The 19,465-nt window shown below is 42.1% G+C and overlaps 1 protein-coding gene across 3 annotated transcripts in view; it reads left to right on the forward strand.

Moving 5' to 3' along the window:
• Positions 1-19,465, forward strand: part of SORCS2 (sortilin related VPS10 domain containing receptor 2) — a 1,741,628-nt gene that overhangs the window by 1,011,734 nt on the left and 710,429 nt on the right. For all 3 annotated transcript variants that reach the window (XM_029591638.1, XM_029591649.1, XM_029591657.1), the window contains exon 3: positions 18,216-18,315. In XM_029591638.1, the coding sequence (XP_029447498.1) occupies positions 18,216-18,315 (100 nt within the window). The remainder of the gene's footprint in view (positions 1-18,215; positions 18,316-19,465) is intronic.

Consider the following 19,465-nt stretch of genomic DNA (forward strand, 5'->3'; position numbering starts at 1 on the left):
TAAACTCTGACCTGTTTATGTGAACTTAATGATTGACTAGGTTTTGCAAACGAAATGCTAGATTAGATTTAGTAACAGTAATACTGGTCTAGGAACAGGGGAAGGCTTGATCGAACAACCATGTCTTGAGGTTTTTTTTTTAAAGTTAGGAGACAAGTTTCCTGCCGGAGGTCCTGGGGGTATGGCGTTCCAGATGGAGGGACCTGCTGTTGAGAATGCCCGATCTCTGATGGTTAATCGGTGCACAGCCTTGTTTGGAGGGGGGGGGGGGGGGGGGTGTAGAGATCCCTTGTAAGCTTCCCTTATAGGTCTGGCCGTGAAGTGTAGTTTAAACAGATATAGCAGGTCAAGGGGGGTCTGATGGTAGATGCTCTTGTGAATAATAGTGAGCGATTTGTGAAGTATTCTAAAGTTAACTGGGAGCCAGTGCAGATCCTTTAGTATAGGTATGATGTGCTCTCTCCGATTAGTATTCATCAGGATTCTCGCCGCCGCATTTTGAAGCATCTGGAGGGGTTTTATCATAGATGCTGGGAGACCTTGTAGGATAGAATTGCAATAGTCAAGCTTGGAGAACAGGATAGCTTGGAGAACAGATCTGAAATCATGATGGTATAGTAGAGGCTTAAGTTTTTTGAGCACCTGTAGTTTATAGAAGCACTCCTTGGTAGTGTGGCTTATGAACTTCTTTAAGCTCAGGTGACCATCGATTATGACTCCAAGGTCTCTTGCATGGGAGATTTGGATGTTGGCAAGTGACTGTTGTTGGTGATGACCGTCTTCTGGAGTGATAAGAAGGAGTTCTGTCTTGGCAGTGTTAAGTACCAAGTTAAGGCCTGTAAGGTGATGGTTGATCATCACCCATTGCTTGACTGCTTGAGTGTCCCATTGCTTGACTGCTGTTGCCAGCGAGTTAGTTACAGGGACCAAAATTTGTACGTCGTCTGCATATATATATAGAATTTCAGTTTTAGAGTTGTGAGCAGTTGGCAGAGAGGGAGGAGATAGATATTAAACAAGGTGGGAGATAGAGAGGAGCCCTGGGGTACTGCGAGTGGAGAATTGGTGCGTTGTGATTCTTTGTTATTGATTTTAACCTTATAGCCTCTGTTGCTGAGGAATGAGTCAAACCACTTGAGGGCGGATCCTGTGATTCCTATATCTGATAGCCAATTTAATAAGGTGGCATGATTTACTGTGTCGAACGCTGCGGAGATATCAAGGAGCGCAAGCAGGAAAGAGTGTCCTTTGTCAAGGCCCATGCATGTGTAGTCTAAGAGTGAGATGAGGAGGGTTTCAGTGCTATGTGATTTATGGAATTCGTATTGTGACGGATGGAGAATTTTATGTTCTTTCAGATAGTTTGATAATTGATTTACCACTTTCTCCATGATCTTGGCTACAAACGGCAGGTTGGAAATGTGGCAATAATTGTTAGGGTCATCAGGGTCCAGGTTCGGTTTCTTGAGTATAGGTTTGAGAATAGCCAGTTTGAGAGCGTCCGGGTAGATTCCTTGTGAGAGTGAGCAGTTGATGATATCTGCTAGGTATTTAGAGATGGAGTCCGGTACTAGAAGTAGTGATTTGGATGGAATTTGTCTCCAGGCCTGTGGGAATCACCACTCGTTCCCATATATGGTGTCATGCATGTTATTTTTTTCTAAAGCTTTGCACAGAAAATAAAACCCCAGCTTCCAAGAAAGTGTCTGTGTGGAGGACAGAAAAACTTGTGAAGAGGACCTATGGTTCTAAATTTAGTACAGAACACAGGGGACCTATGGCTCTAAACCAAAGTTCAGCATGCAGGGATGCACAGAACACGGTATCTTGTAAAAGGGTGTGGCTCAGAAGCTGCACTGAAATAAAAAATACCCAAAGTTTAAAAGTTTCAGGCAGAGAGGAAACTGTGAGTGGGCCTGGTTGCAGAGACAGTCAGGAAGTGGTAAGTTTGTACTAGCTAATGGGAGAAGCCCAGCAAGAGTAGATAGGTATTAAAAGTTATTTAGTTATTGCTGGTTATGCAGACTTTTATTTTTATTTTTTACTTTTTTTGCCTTCATAAAAGAAAAGAGGAAGGAACACTGGTGCAGCAAGGCTGTGCTGAGCAGGGTGTGGTCTTGGAAAAGCTGCCAGAGTGGGCTGTGAGCAAGGTGAATGGGAAAAGGGCAGGGCCTTCTTCCAGCAAGAAAGTTACTCTGCAGTTTGAGGTGTGCAGCCACAGGAAAACCTAGATTAAGCAACCAGGGCACTGTAGCATCAGAATGCAGCAGTCTGAAAGCATGACTGAAGAAAGTTGGCAAGTGTTATTGCAGAGGTTTCTGGAATGGCACAGGAAGTTACAGGAGAGACTCATAAAGCACCAGCTTGCCATAGTGAAGGGGGAAAAAAAACCTGAAGGAGGCCAGGCTCTTATTGATTGCTGTTTAGAGAGGAACATATGTGGCTGGGGAGCTGAGGAAGCAACTGCAGAGAACTCAGTGGAGGCCCAGCAGCTGAGTGGCGCTACAGGTGGTCCTGAAGAAGACCCTGTAGGGTGACCAAATACTCCTGGGAGTCCAGAGACTACTCCTGTGAGAAGCCCCAGAAAGGGGGCTGTGAAAAACCCTGAGAGAGGGGTCATAGAGAGCCCTGGAGAGGGCAACACAGACTGCCAAAAAGGAGGCTATATTAAGAAATTGGAAATCAGCACTACAGGAGTTCCCAAGGAAGATCCTGTAGGTGCCCAAACACTACTGGGAGTCCAGAGACAACTCCTGTGAGAAGCCCAGAGAGAGAGGGCTTGGAAAGGCAAGTGAGAGATGCCATGGAGAGCCCACAATGTGGCACTGTGGAGACTCCAGCGAGAGAGCCTTCAGAGGAGCAGTGACCAGTGTGGGCAAGTGGCCAAAGTGTACAGAGGAGGAAACTGTGGCGAACCCAGGGGGAAGCACTACAGCGTACAGAGGAGGAAACCATGGAGAGTCCAGAGGGAGGCACTGTGGAGATTCTGGATGGTGGTGTGGAGACTCCAGCAACTGAGGATACAGTTGCTGGATTAAGCCAAGGAGGGACTCTATATCAGCGATACCAGATGCACAGCTGATTATAGAGGAACCAACAGTGGTGGTTCCCCAGTCAGTTCATAAAGCTCCATTGAGGTAGAATTCAATCCCAAAGACAGCAAAGGACTTAGTTAAAGGACTGGGGATAAGTACTGTGTGAACAGCACACTTGATGATGTTGTGATGCTGTTGAGGGTAACCCCAAGCAATGGGGGTAAGCATGTCACTAGGTCCCCATTCCCAAGCATAGCTGGTGGGCACCCAGAGGAAGAGAAATGGGATGGCTTGGGCTCCCCTGGATGAGATCCAGGAAGATGTAAGAATGCTTTCCCTGACAGGTCTAAGCTAAGGGGAGGGGTATGTGAGGCAGTGCCTCCAGTATTCCCCTATTTACCTGTGCAGGACCAGGCTAGATGCCTGGTCCACTTTAAATTCTTTAAGGAGAGTATGCTCTACAGGCATGATCCTGCAGGGCAAATTGGGCTCAGAGGACATAACCAGAGACTGGGGAATAAGAGCTGGGATCCAGGTGGGGATAACCAGACTAGGCCCAGGTCTCCAGGAGGAAGGCAGCTCCTGTAACGTACACTGTCCAAAAACTGAGCTGAGATGAAGCTGAACTGTGAGTAATTAAGTGCAGTGTTCTGAAGGGAAGACATTCTACTGTTGTGTATTGTGAAGGGATAATAAAGATAAGTGTTTTAAGGATGGCTGGACTCAGACTAGTTTTGTCTCCAGGCATGTGGGAATCACTGCACGTTCCCACAAGTAGGTTTACATAACCTTCATTCTGTTAATTGGGAAGCAGAGTTGCCTAAAGGATGCCCTGCTATATTTTGACTATTCTGTCCTTTTTTAGTTTGACAGTTTCCTCTTTTTCCTTTATTTTTCTAGCATATTGAGAACAGGATTTGGGAACTAGTGCTTTTTATAACTATCTTGGGTATTTTACTTCTCTTTTATATCCCTCTTTGAAGCCAGCTATTGTGCTGATGGTCCTTGGCCCTTTGAAGCATGAAATCAAAACGCCTCTGAGTTTTACCACTAGGTGTTGCTGTTGAGAGATGGCTGAGACTTTCCTCCCCTGGGTGCCGTGAATGCTGCCTCTGCTAAATCTCCAACACTAGCTCACCTGGTCTAGGAATTGAGCTTTAGTCCATCTGCATGTTAGTGCACAGCTCTGCTGCTGACCTACCAGACTGATCTATAGACTGTTCTCACCAAAAGGATACTGATTTCAGAAGCAGGAAATGATAGCAAAATACTTTATAAATATTTGTAAAGTACACAATTACTAAGCAGAACAAATTAGAAGCCTTAAAGTAAAATTTGATTTGTTTTGATGGGGTCCTGTCAGACTCCACTGGATACAGGGTAAGAAGAAAATGGAGTAAACATTGATTTCCAATCTGCTTTGTCATAGCAGAGGTTAGTGATTAAGCCGACAAGGGACAGATGAATATAAATTAGAGATATGTGTACAGTAATAATATAAGTTCATGTCAAAAGGGACAGACTGTGCCAGTTCTGTTTCACTTCCATTGCATGCGCAGAAATGTAGATTCAATTTCCCTAAGAAAACCCAGGACTATATATATATATATATATATCCATGCATTCATTGGAACACAAGCAGAAAAACAGGACAGGCTCAACCTGTCATTTCTAGGAACATTAGAAGGTGATCTGCGAATAGGTGAAATTCATGTAGGCTATTAAATATAATGCAAAGATTGAAAGGTAACATTGAAATAGCAAACTGGTTATCTTGCCTGCCTGTTTCTAAGAGCCAAGTAAGAATTTCTTTGTGTATATTAAGTGACCTGTTGCAGTTTCCTTATTTTCCCCATCCCCTATGAGTAAATATGTTACAATAGATTACTTGAAGATTTGGTTATGAAAAGGCTGACTCTAACAGACATACAGTTTATCTTTCGTCCAGAACTGTTGTACCAGTATTGTTCAGATGAAGATTTGCATAAGGAATATATCCATAAATTCTTGAAAGGGAAAATCTAAAGTTATGTCTAACTTGCAGGCTAAGGTAAATTGATATTGGTAAAAGACAGAGAAAGGAAATGGAAGGTATTTGCATAGCTTTTACATCTCTGACACAAAGTGTGCATTTGTATACCAATGGTAAATTTAAAACAAATACTGGCTAAGGTGGCTTAACCTAGAAGACAGGAAAGCATCAAAAAAAGGAGGGCTTTTAAAAAAAACAAGAGGAAAGTGTTGCTAAACTACAGATTATGTAACAAATAGTGTAAGAGATTAGTCTTTGGCCCGGCGTCCTGTGTCTTTAGTCTTCAGCCTAGCATCCTGTGTCTTTATTCTTTGCCTCCAGCCTCCGTGGACCTTGTCAGCTTGTCAGTCATTGTCATTTCTTCTTCAGTTCTTCAGTGTGCTCCTCATCTTCCCCTCTCAGAATTTCCATCCCACCTGTTCCCTTTGGACGATGCTTGATAATGACCTCAGCCTGACTCTTGGACCTGCCCGACTGCCTCCTGCCTTTGACCTTAGTCTGTCACCGGATAAGCCTTGCCTTCTCCTGTTCCAACCTTGCTACATCCATAGACCTTGTCACAAGCAGAGGCCTCCACCTAAGACCTGCCGGCCCCGAAACCCAAAGGCTCAACCTGAGGGAAACGTGGGCTAGGAAATGCAAAGCTCCCTTTTGGGCCTCTGCCTCATCTGAGTCCACCTGCCGATGGTAGGGACCCGCAGGTCCCCACCCTACAGGTAGCATCAATTCTGCCTCAGCCAAGGGCCCTTGCTCCCAACAGTTAGAGGTCCTTTTTTAAATGACATGGAGAATACAATTACTGGGGTTAGGGACAAAACAGTAATACTAAATATCTTTTTTCTTCAGTATTTTTATACTAGAAAAGCAACTAGTGGAAGATAAGCCAATTTATTTATTTATTTATTTACTATATTTTGATATCCCTCAATCCCCCAAGGCATTAAAGTGGGTAACAAATTATCATAAAACAATCATGTTCCATAATCCGTCCCCCCTTCACACCCACCGTCCCAAAATAAAACAATAAAAACTCTATTAATGCAAATAAAGCACTGGAGCCTAGCATTAAGCAGAATAAGGTTTGCATAACCAGGAATGAGTAAAAAATAAATGGGAGCAATGTAAAACTCAATAAGGCACCAGACCCAGATGAAATTAGAAAATACTGATGCAAATGATTGATGTGATTTCTTGTACATTTCACTCCATTTTTCAGTAAACTTTAGAGTCATAGGGCCGGATTTTAAATGCCCTGCGCGCCAGCACACCTATTTTGCATAGGCCGCTGGCGCATGCACAGCCCCGAGACGCGCGTACGTCCCGGGGCTTCGTAAAAGGGGCAGGGAGGGGCAGGTCAGGGGGCAGTTCGGGACGGACCGGGGGCAAGGCGCTGGCCCGGGGGCGTGGTCGAGGCCTCCGGACCAGCCCCCGGGTCAGGTGATGGCGCACCAGCAGCCCGCTGGCGCACGCAGATTTACACCTGCTTTCAGCATGCGTAAATCTCCCAACAAAGGTGGGGGGGGGTTTAGATAGGGCCGGGGGGGTGGGTTAGGTAGGGGGAGGCGGAAGGAAAGTTCCCTCCGAGGCCGCTCCGATTTCAGAGCGGCCTTGGAGGGAACAGGCAGCGTGCACTGGGCTCGGCACGCGCAGGTTGCACAAATGTGCACCCCCTTGCGCGGACCGGGGCCAGCGCCATGCCCCCGGTCTGTCCCGAACTGCCCCTTTTACGAAGCCCCGGGATGTACGCGCGTCTCAGGGCTGTGCATGCGCCAGCGGCCTATGCAAAATAGGTGTGCTGGTGCAAGAGAGAGAGAGAGAGAGAGAGAGAGAGAGAGAGAGAGAGAGAGAGAGAGAGAGAGAGAGAGAGAGAGACTAGCCATAATGCCCTCACACTAGATAGGTATTTATATCTCTATGGAAGGCCCACCTAGTAACTCGAGGTGAGGTTTAGGTATTAGTGTAGGGGTTAAGGGCCACTTTGACATTCAAAGTGAGATGTATGAACAGAACAGTGCTCTCTTGTGAAGATTTGATGACCTTCGGAGTGAGGAAACTCACTCAAAGATATTTGTGCAATGTTCTCTCAACCTAGTTTGATGGACTCTCTACCTGGGTAACATCAAGCTAGGTTGAGAGGACATTGCACAAATCTCATCTTTGAGTGAGTTTCCTAGGCTGGCTCTCCAGGAGCTTCAAAACTACTAAAACCAACATTTGAGAACACATCACAATAAAGCATTAACACAACCTATTGCACGGCTTAACGCTACTGAAAAAGGTGTAACTAAAATCTGCATTAAAGCCATGTGATAGGGCTTCACAAAACAGTGAATCCCACCCCTAACTCCTCCTCTTTTTCTGATTTGCATCACACCATACATTATGTTGCTATCTCATGCGTTAAAAGGCATTTTCACATGTGTTAAATGTGCTTAACGCATGCGAAAACACCTTAACGCGTGCAAAAATGCCATAACGCTATTTGATAAATGACCCTGATAGTTCTTAAAGTTAGCAATTTCTTTTAGACAAGTATTTTGAGTGCTAGCTGATGAATAGGAATGTAGTAGTATGTTAAGGATGGATAACTTGTTCTTTCTAGAATTATTGTATTCTAGTAAAGGTATAACCCCTTCCCATCTCCCAATTAAAGTTCCTGTTTTTCTGCATGGACCTCCAAAATTGCCTTTTTAAAATATCTAACCCAAGATTCAACTTTCAGTGTAATGGTCTAAGCATTTTTTTAAATGTGTTCTTGTATTTTTGTCTAGTTTTTATACATATCAAATTCCTAAAGGCCATACCATGCTTTTTTTGACAGCAAAAAGAATTTAACAAAAAAATTAAGAACTTCTGCATGCCTGGAAAGAAGGCTAGCAAATCTGTGCTCATACACGTGGCTAGAATTTTAACCTTAAAAGCTATTAGTGAAAGAAGTTTTATCAGTACAGTATTTTGACCAGACAGGAATTGATGTTGTATAATTATGTGCTTCTCTAACACTCCAGGAAAACAGAGAAATCCCAGCAGTATTATCTTTGCTGATCCAATAGATTTTAATCAATGCTGACATGCTTCAAATACTCCCTATTAAAGAAACATTTGTAAAAACTAACAGGCCTTTGAATTTACTTCAAAACACAATATTTTATCTCTGCAGAGGGTCTATCAAAGATCACCTAAGATTTATGATAGACGACAAAGTTAGGAAGACATATATTATCATTCATTCTTGATTTCTCAGTCATAAAAGAGAATATGTTACTGCCTTATTTGTAGTAGATGCTTTTGGAATGGATGCTAGCTAATGGAGATCTTACAGTAGTGCAACCAGAATTTACCCAATTTAATCAAACAAATTTCACATATGACACAATTAGAAAAAATACTTTGCTCTCCTTAGGGAGACCAACTTACATGGGATAGCTTGGCCCATAATATTCGTTTTATGCTTATTTCCTGCTTTGTAATCATAGGTCAGTCATTTTTTATTTCATTTTTTCTTTTGCATATAAAATCATCACTACTAAGATTAAGCTACTTAACTCAAAATGGTTGCATGTTTTGAACTTTGTCTGGGTCAACAGCATTTTTCTGGATTTTTACTCATCAAACATCTTTCTGTAAAAGAAGCAGAGCACAGAGTATAAATGGACTAGGCTTAACTTGAATCCAAAAAATAACAAAAGGTATCATCAAATATAAACCCTAAATGCTCTTCACCAACTTCATACATAAATATATTACTGTATATATCTTGAATCCAGTCAGGATCCACAGCAGTGTCTGCATTGGCCCTGCAGTTATGCCCCCTTCTTCTTCATTGGCTGCTCAATTACAACCCCCACATTGCAAACTGATCGAACTGATGCAGTCTCATTCATATTCCTTTCACATTCACATTGTAGCACATAACCACTAATCAGGAGTTCACTACCTATCAGTTAGAGGCTGACATTGAATTCTGATTGGGTATGTCCATCCAACTTACAAGAGTTGCTTGGTTGGCCAGACTAGGAATCCAGGGTGTGTTTGTGTATATATATATATTATGTGTGTGTGTGTGTCCGGGCTTCGCCAGTCACTAATGTTTCCCAGAGGTTTTCTAGCTAGGAATAGTTGGACGGGTTTTGTCTTTTAGATTTCCTCCCATTGCTGTATCCCCACCTATTTGTGGGAGGGCGTCTAGGGCATATAATCCTCTGGAGCATATTCAGTGCTTTAGTGGGAAGATGACAGGGGGAGAGATAGATGTCACTGTTAGAGATTTCTCAAGGATCCCAAGCAAATTTTGATTTTGAGGAAGAATAGCGGAGTTTGAGATTCCTCCCAGGGCCCCAAGAGAAGATTGATTAATACCTTAGGGTGGGCTTCTGCTCATCACTTTTCAGATCTGGATATTGATGGATTTCTGAATAAGATTTTTGGACTTTGAACTTGACCAGTCTGAAGGGAAGGGCTAGCCCCTGGTATCCCAAAGAATTAGGTCAAGGATCTTGTTGCCTGAGTGACCTGAAGAAGAAAGGATAAGAAGAAATTGAGATATTTTGAGATAAGGACTCACGGGTCTAACCCCTTTTGAGATGTTTTCCATAGTTGAGAAAGAAGTTTAAGATTTTGACCAAACTGGAGTTTTGGATGTTGATGAGCTTGGTGATGGTACATTGCAATGTTTGTGTCTGGGGATATTTTTCTATGCTTTGATTATCTTTACATTGGAACCTCATTCCAGTTACCCAATATTACAGGGTGAGAACTTTTTCTCCATTGATAATGGTGCAAGGTAAGTGAGTAGAGAACTAACACCTAAGATGTACAAATTGACAATAATATTCATTGCCATCATATTTCTGATGTTGTTTTTTATTTTGTTATTGTGGCTTGGATCATCCTTTTTAAATTACAGTAAAGACCATTTCATTTAAACACCAATTGCAGAATCAAGAATGGATTTTTTTCTACCAGTTCATCCCCTTTTTGCCTTACTAGGGGATGGGGGGGACCCCTTTGCTCCTCCAGATTTCTCCCAATTGTTTTGATTTTGGCTTCCCTGCTATTGTTCATCACTAGTTGGTACTTTCTGGAGAATTTTGAGCTTAATTGTGAAATCTTCACAGAGGTGATGATGGACAATGCCAGGGTCCCTGAAAGAGAAATATTCTTCCCGTCCGGACCTGAACTCAGACCCGTAGCACCTCTAGTCTAGGATAAAGCACCAAAATGGTGGAACAGCCACATATCTAGAGATACAGATATATATATAGAGAGAGAGATAGATAGATTGATATAGGTATGATGGGGCTTTGTCATTCACTAATATTTGCTCCCAAGTAATTTTTCCAGCAATGGGCACATAACCCCACTTTTCTGGAGGAAAGTCTTCAGTGGGGTATAAAATCCCCTGGAGCATGCTGTCTTCAGTGGGTTGGAGAGTTAGAGTAGGAGTATGAAATTGGCTGTTGGATCTTTTCTTCACCCCTGAGGATCTTGAACAACAGTTGGGATTATTGGAGTAGCGAGAAGAGATATTTTTGAGAAGATTGATGCGGTCTGGAGGGAAGCACGTTCCCCCCCAGGATCATGAAAGTCTGCATCAAAATCTTTTTGCCAAGAACAGTAACTTTAAAATGAGCACACGTGCCCATAAATGCGCATATGATTGTGTGAACATACTTATGCTGTAATTTTAAATCTGTGCAATTGTGTGCATACTTTTTAAAATACTGCAGGCATGTGTATGTGTGCTCCTAATTTTGGAGCCGATGCAATATTAAATGCGGAAAGCGGGTGCTGACTTTTCAGCTCCCGCTTTCGTAACGTGTGCATGGTACCTGCAAAGGTGGGGGTGCCATGCAATAAACAAATTAGGGGGTCACACTAGCAAGGAGGCGGTAGGGTCGCTTGCGTGACCATAGCACCTCCTTGCTAACGCGACCCCGCGGTTAGGTTACTGGCGGTGTGCCAGTGATGAACACCTACGCTGATAAACTCAGCGTTAGTTTTCCTAACTGCAGCCGGCCGGTTATGAAAACCTACGCTGAGCATATTGGGTCGGTCTTCAAAGCAGCCGGCAGAGGTTTTTTTCTTCTTTTTTTTAACTCTTAAAAAGGTACAGAAAAGCAGTTTTTTCTGCTTTTCTGTACCTTTTTTTCAATGCGCTCAGCTATTAATGCCTGCTCCAAGCAGGCATTAATAGGTGAGCGGTAAATGAGTAATAGCGCTCATCACATGCATTTGCATGTGATGAGCGCTATCTCATTCACTCCACGTAGAACTCACGTTAAATAGGCGATAATCTCCCTATTGCATCAGGGGGTATATTAGCGCCTATTTAACCCACGTATGACTGAGGGTTATACAGTGCCCTCGGCTGAGCGCACTGTATTGCATCGGCCCCTTTAATTGGCTACACGAGCAAACATAAATCACTTACCTTCTTTAGGGAATTTGGCTTTAATGCCTGCAGGTAAGCAGATTTTAAAACATGCACGTGAGGAGGTAATAGACAGTTTGACCAATGAGTCCACTAGTTTTCCCAGTCTATCTTGAGGTCATCCAGACTCCTCTGGTTCTTCAGCCTGAACTCCTCCCTGTTTACCCAGACCCCTCATACAGTGGTTTTTGGCCTAAAATGAGTTTTCTTCAGACTTACACCTCATCAAGGGCAGAAGTAAATTTGCATGGCTAACAGTCCTCCATGCATTGCAGTTGCCAGATTAAAAACACGGATTTATATGGGTAAATGTTGGCCCCACCCAGAATGCCCCTGACAAGTCCTGACTCTGCACCTTTTCCCAGCACGTTTGGTTGCTCATACACGCACATATACATACATTATTGGGCCATTTTAAAATATGAGTTGCTCACACTAGGCCCAGATACTCGCATCGAAGGGCATTTTAATGTGAGCTCCTCTTTAAAATTTACCCCTTAGCGTACAGAGCAAGCAGAGGTGAGAAGTTGGGATTCTTAACCAGAGAACTCAAGATGCCTGGAAAGATGCAAGTTGGATTACAGTTTGAGAGTTGTGGACTTGCTGTGCTTTTTTTTTTTTTAACATTTTTGAGCTTGGGGATCTTTTTTCAACTTTTGACCCCTGCATGCTGGAACTAAACTCCAGTTATTCTACCCTTCAAGGGGAAGGGTTTCTCAGCATGAATGGTGGAGCAGGAGAAAGGAGACCAATAACGAGACTTAGAATGGTCAAGGAAACTATTGGTTTTTTTCTCCCCTTAATCTTCTTTATGCTTTTCTCAATTTTTTTCAATTTTGACCACCACCAGGACTCAGTTTTGTTATTTTTCCAGTGTACCTGGTTGAATGGATGGACAATGGCATGATTGCTGCTTAATCTTTTTGCTAATGTTTCCTTCCTTTCTTCTGTTTTGGGGGTTGCTGCATTTTTGGGACCTCATTCTATTGGAGTATGAGCCATCATATCCAAGAGTGAATGACTGCGCCAGGGGCCCAGTAAGATATCTTCCCCCTGCTGGACCTGAAACCAGCAACTTAGTACCCCTAGATGATGTTCACAGCACAAAGAGAGGATCGACTACATAGATATCTATATACAGTATTTGAGAGATAAGCAGACTTGTGGGGGTCCTAACCGATTTGCATGGATGGAATGGGGGCTACAGTTCTGTTTGCTTATCCCGGGCTAGTGTGTGCTCTACTTCTTAGTTATTTAGGAAACATTGTGAAATTTATTTTGGAGATATTTGAACTCAGTTCTTTCAGGTTCCAGGGTTGACTTGGTGCCCTTTTGGGAGCTATTGATGCATGTGCTGTAGGAAAAGTGCACGACGGAGTCAGATACCCCATGGGCCAGTTTTGAAAAAAATCCCACAAGCTGATACTTTCCTGAAGTCCAGCCCTGGCTGTGATGAGTGACCTTTAAACTGTATAGAGAAAGTAATTGGGCCAGAGAATTGTTTTTACTGTCCTGTTTTTCACTGCAAAATAAACTTGGCCACTATTGGAAGTTCCTCATGTTCCAGATTGGATTGTATGGTGTAAAAATTAGCAATGCAATAGCAGAGCTGAGAACCATGAGATTCACCTGACTCTTTCTTACTAACTGTGGTCCCTTTTAGCATCCTGCGTACAACTATGAACTGCACAGCACTCCCCTAATTAGTCATGAAGGAATCAGCAAGGAAATATCATATAAACCGGGCAGTAAATCATCTGATCAGATTTAACAAAAATTGAATGCTGCTCTGGGGTGCAACCTGGAGATTTATTTCAGTTGTTTATATTTAAAACAAAGCATTTTGAGAATAATTAAAAAAAAACAACACATAACAATTTTGATTTATTTCCAAGAATAAGATTTATGGCAGTTGTGGTTATTTAAAGCAGATTTGGTCAGTTTGTAACCACAAGTAAGATATGAATTAGGCCCTGACTTCATAGATATTTTGTTTCAAAATCTTACAATAGTTCAGCTAAATCTGGTTTATGATTGTTAGGGTTTAGCAGTGTTTGGGTGGATTCTTGGGTACTGTGGCAGATGACCACACCCACGGGGAGGAGCCCCGTGGGGAGCCACAGTACTGGGCTAGACTTAGGATGCACAAACACAGAATGAGTTCTTTTATTATACAGCTTGATGGATACCACCAGAGGTGGCAGTAGTGAGGAAGTCTGGATGTAGCAGTCTCGGGACCCTCGGCAGAGGGAACCCTTCTCACCCCGTTGGTATAGGGGACTTCCGGTGTAGGTTTCCCAGCATGGCAATGCTGTAGATGAGACAGACAGAGTTAGATTACTCACTAGATGGTAGCTGTAGGAAGGTGATTCCACCAGGCTGAAGTAGATGGTACTGGCACCAAGGCAGGGAGAGCAGGCCCTCGAGGAGAGAGTACCTGATCCCTGCAAGGCACCTGAAATAAAGCAGAGGGTCCCCAAGGAGCAGGTACCCAGGTTAGTTAATACCCCGAAGGGCAGAGAGAGAGCATCCAGTCGCAGCACGGAAGTGGCAGAGTAGCTAAGACTGGCCAAAACCAATCCTTTGCTAACTAAATTAGCTAGCAACAAAGTTCAGGCTATATACCCGGATGGCGTGACGTCACTAGAGGGGGACGCCCATGAGGTTTGCGCCAGTGCTGGAATAAAGACATGAGTAGCGCGCGCGCACCCTAGTAGGACCTTGGGAGGAGCATGGTGGGAGGCAGCACCATAGCCGTTCCGGGGATGCCGGAGAAGGTGGCTTGTAGATGCGGCGGTAGCCATTTTCCCAAGGTAAGCGGGAGGAGCCGTGAACAAGGTGAGGTAAATAGGGTGAAACTCTCTAAGACCAATGGACGCAACACTGATTAGAAGGACTCTATAAAGAGCTTGCAGCCAAAATCACATCTGTCGACACTTCAATCTGGGGAAGTAAATATTGGAATATCTGTGCAACCCTAGTGATAGGAACATAAGAACATGCCATACTGGTTCAGACCAAGGGTCCATCAAGCCCAGCATCCTGTCTCCAACAGTGGCCAATCCAGGCCATAAGAACCTGCAATTACCCAAAAACTAAGTCTATTCCATGCTACTGTTGCTAGTAATAGCAGTGGCTATTTTCTAAGTCATCTTAATTAATAGCAGGTAATGGACTTCTCCTCCAAGAACTTATCCAATCCTTTTTTAAAGCCAGCTAGACTAATTGAACTAACCACATCCCCTGGCAACAAATTGCAGAGTTTAATTATGCATTGCATGAAAAAGAACTTTCTCCGATTAGTTTTAAATGTGCCACATGCTGACTTCATGGAGTGCCCCCTAGTCTTTCTATTATCCGAAAGAGTAAATAACCGATCCACATTTACCCATTCTAGACCTCTTATGATTTTAAACACCTCTATCATATCCCCCCTCAGCCATCTCTTCTCCAAGCTGTACAGTCCTAACTGCTTTAGTCTTTCCTCATAGGGGAGCCGTTCCACCCCCTTTATCATTTTGGTCCATAGTATGTCCTAGCCTACAATACTATTTTACCGGAACTGATGTAGATGTATTGTATTATCATAATGCTACAGCAGAATCAAAGTCATTCTTGTTACCCTTGTGACCCAGGCCCTAAATTCTAGTCCCTATGCCACTAGTAGTTATATCCTTAAACCTTTCCCCAAATTCTCACTTAGCTGCTGCCATTTTTATTCATGGGAGGATAGAGGTGCAGAACAGGATGTCACTGTTTCCTGTTCCTTTCAGTAAGTGTGTTAAGAGATGGTTTCTAGGGGACGTTTGCTCTACGTACATAAATCTGAGACCTGACTTGGCAGAAAGGATTTGAGGTTCAGAGAGTTTGGAATCTAGATGGACAAGACCCATCCTGGGTTTTGGGATACCATTAAGGTCTACTAGTTTTTCCAGTCCAGCAGGCTCTTTCCATTTTATTATAGATGGTGGCGTGCTAAAGACCTACTCCTAAGCACTAAGGCCTAGTAATTTATGCAAAGTTCTCAGAGGATTGTAGACACAGCCAGTTGCCAGAGCAGTTGCCCACAAGAAGGACCCCTCTTGCTGATGGTCTCAGGGCTACTAGTATGTACTACCTGGTTAAAACATGGGGTGAAGCTGGAGATTATGAACATAAGAACATAAGAAATGCCATGCTGGGTCAGAGCAAGGTCCAGCGAACCCGGCATCCTGACTCCGACATTGGCCAGTCCGGGTACCCATCAGATTCCCAGTAGTTGATCTATTTCTTGTATCATATTCCCAGGGATAATTACTGGCTTACCCAAGTTTGCGGACTTTTCCTTCAGGAACTTGTCCAATCATCTTTTGAACCTCACTGTGTTAGTTGCCTTGACCACATCCTCCAGCAACAAATTCCATAGCTTGATTGTATGATGAGTGAAAAAATACTTCCTATGACTTGTTTTATATCTGCCAGTTGCTAGTTTCATGGAGTGTCCTATAGTCCTAGTGTCTGAAAGGGTAAATAACCATTCCCTATCTATTTGTTCCACCTCATTCATGATTTTATAAATTTCAGTCATAGCCCCTCTCAAACAGCTCTTTTCCAAGCTAAAGAGCCCTAATCTGTTTAATCTTACGTCATAATGGAGCTTTTCCAAGCCCTTTATCATTTTTGTCACCATTCTCTGTAGCTTATCTATGTCCCCTATGTCCTTTTTGAGACGTGTTTTCCTTCTTTTTGATTACTTGAGCTGTTTTGGAGTTTTGATGGCTGGGCTTCTGTAGGGAGTTGGGATTTTCACCCAAGGCTGGCTGTCCGACTGTTCTGTAGTAGGATCCTGCGACTCATTGTATTTGTTTTTGTGATTACTCCTGATTTTTACTACTGGTAATCCAAAGAACATAATATAAATTGTATCAGTTGGAACCATACTGTACTGTGTGAGACTGCCTTAGTGAATCCCAGGGTGTGGGTTTGTCAGAGAAGAGGCATTGTGAAGAAAGTCTAGGAAGGAGCGTTGACATTCCACAGTGGGGAAAGCAGTGTAGTTGGTCAAAGAGGGGATAAAGCTTTTTGTGTTCCTTCCCCCTGTCTTTCAGAATAATATACACCATTGCCCTCTGTGCCATGTCTATTCCACCATCCTACCTGACCATTGTTTCTGAACCCACAGAGCGGGCGCCAGGATCACAAAAACCCAGCATCTGCACTGCTTTTATTTTACATGCCCCTAGAAGGCATTACATACTGATATCCATATCTGTCAAACTCCAAATGAGAAGAAAACTGTGCTGATTGCTTGATGTGCTTCGAGAAAATTAACTTAAGTGGAAAGGATTATCATCTCATTAAATCTGGAAAAGGAGAGAAGAAATAGGTCAGGAGGATTTCTAACATGCCTGATAGCTTAGCAATGTACTTCCTTAACTGACTATATTCAAGTATTTTATTAATTCAACCAAGTGCTGCACTTTTAACATCGCTCTGCAAAGCCTGGTTAGCCAATTCAAATTGCATACCTATGTTTTACGGGGTCCTACAAATAGTTGATACTGATGAGCATGTTTATATACCAATTCATACAAGGCAGTCTGGAAAACATCAGTAAAGTGATGAAAGGCAGAATATAAATCAAATAAATAAATACCATTATAGATAAGCAACTGCCATATGTGGCTGCCAGGCTTTTCTTCAGAATATTTATTATGTATAGGCACTTCAGTGCAAACAATTACCATACTGTTTATTGTTTTGCACACAGCCATTACCAGCGTTTCCATTCCAGAAAAACTTTCGTCAGGAGCAAGAAATTTTTGGGGCATTTTCCATATCTCCCTTAGTGCCTCGAGTTCCCACAGTTTTAACAATGACATCATCAGTTTGCATCCAGTGCTCCAGACAATGGCACCCATGTAACCACAGAAACAAGTAAACACCTGAAATGAATCACAAGCGGGTGAAGCTTTAGGATGCAGCTGCTTAAAAAAAAAACAACTTACAGCATTGCTTCTTTGCAGACTATTAGCTGATGCTATAAAAGCTGTGCTTTCCTCTTCATCCTCAGCAAAAGCTTTAAGTATTCCTTCAGTGCTAGAGATATTTTTTTCTGCATCACTTTATAACTGGTCTGAGTGCAGATGGCTTCTGGTTACTATAGCGGTAGAAATAAGGCAAATGTTCTGTAAACAGTTTCTTTATTTTCTCTTCTGATCAAATTATCTCATATGCAGGTTTAGTGACTGCCATAGTCAAGTTATCTTGATATTCAGGATCCTTTTGGATCCTGTGTTTCAGAAATCATTATTTGCTTTCTGGGGTGTGTTCGTTTATAGAGAGCACAGGCTCATGTGGCCTAAGAAATTTACCACCATATTCTCATCCACTAACACGGTGTAGAGTATGAGAGTCAAAAATGGTGTTATTGTGCCCTAAAAATCAACAATTAGTGTCTGCAATATATTAAAAACATGGTATCGGTTTCTAAATTAAGTAATATCTTAATTTTTGGTCAGTGCTGCAGTTTAATGTTTGCACATTCTGAAGACAGCAATGGGGAACTGAAAATAATGGCTGATCCAGCAGCTCTTGGATCTAATTATGCAGGGGATTTGGGTTTATACTTTAATGTATTTAACAAGATCATACTACTAGTGGCAGCAAAGCAGAAGCACTTCTCCGCCTAAAATTATATTGGAGGTATTTCTAACCACCTTTACATTTCTTTCAGGTCCTCAGACTATGGGTCTTCATACACAAAACTAAATCTGCAGCCTGGGATCAGTACAGTCATTGACAATTTCTATATCTGTCCCACCAACAAAAAAAAGGTAAGTGAAAAGGAGAATTGCTGTCCATTAAATGCTCAAGAAACTCTGAAAAAATTGTCTTAGTCTAGTTACTGCAGGTACTATAATCTGGATATGAGTAATCTTTTAATTTATGCTCAGACTGATTGTTATATCAAGCTGATTCAGCTTACGCTTACAATATAATAGCCACAATATCAATTTCTCAATAATGTGTATAATTTTTCACCTATCAAATTATTTTCAGTTTCACTGATATTTAGAGCTACCAGCTAACTCATTTTTTTAAGGTCAGGCTGATCCAGTCCAGGTTTTACCCTAGTGCATGATATTTTAGTTTTACTTACAGAAAGAATGGCAAAAGTCCATGACTGCAATAGAACAAAAGCAAGATTTAGTCAGACTCTCCTGAATAATGGGAGGCTATATGTAATCCTAACAATCCTGCATTAGAGCTCATCATACACCATCTCCTGTGTGTCAGAAGTGGCCATAAGAGTAGTGTTGCTACCCACTTCACTTGTTTTGATTTGTTGATTCATCATTGGTAAATGTCAAGGACCTATCTTTGGATGCTGGAATGCTTAGAATGATGATTAAAGATGGAAGTTGTCTTTATCCCATTAATATTAGGTTTTTGTCAAAATAAGGATCATGATATATTTTCATAGCACCAACCTAGCCTACCAAGTATACTAGGTTTTTAACAGACTGTACTATTGTCTCACTTAAATTCTGAAGAACACAGCAGACCAAAAATTATATACAATATATCTATCTATCTATAAATATCTCCAACAATATTGTTTCAATTTGCATGGACTTTTTATTATACAATATCAAAATGAAGTGTTACAGCTCAATCTTTATATAAAAACTTCCATAAGAATGATTAATAACAGTAAATCAACACACTGTGTTTGCCCATTAACATTCATTCCATCCACACCACACTCTCCATTCATTGCCCACTCATACATCCAATAAAAGACACCCTAGAAAAAAATCACATGCATTGTACTTATATACCTCTATAAATATTGCATATTACAGAATGAGAATGCTCCCACACATCATTTACTAAATTAATTTTAATACATTTCAACAATTTTCACAACAATTTAAATACATTTCTTAGTTTATAATGTGCTGGTCAAAACCCATAGTGATT

This window comes from Rhinatrema bivittatum, chromosome 1 (genome assembly GCF_901001135.1).
Source record: "Rhinatrema bivittatum chromosome 1, aRhiBiv1.1, whole genome shotgun sequence".
NCBI classification, from domain to species: Eukaryota; Metazoa; Chordata; class Amphibia; order Gymnophiona; family Rhinatrematidae; genus Rhinatrema; species Rhinatrema bivittatum.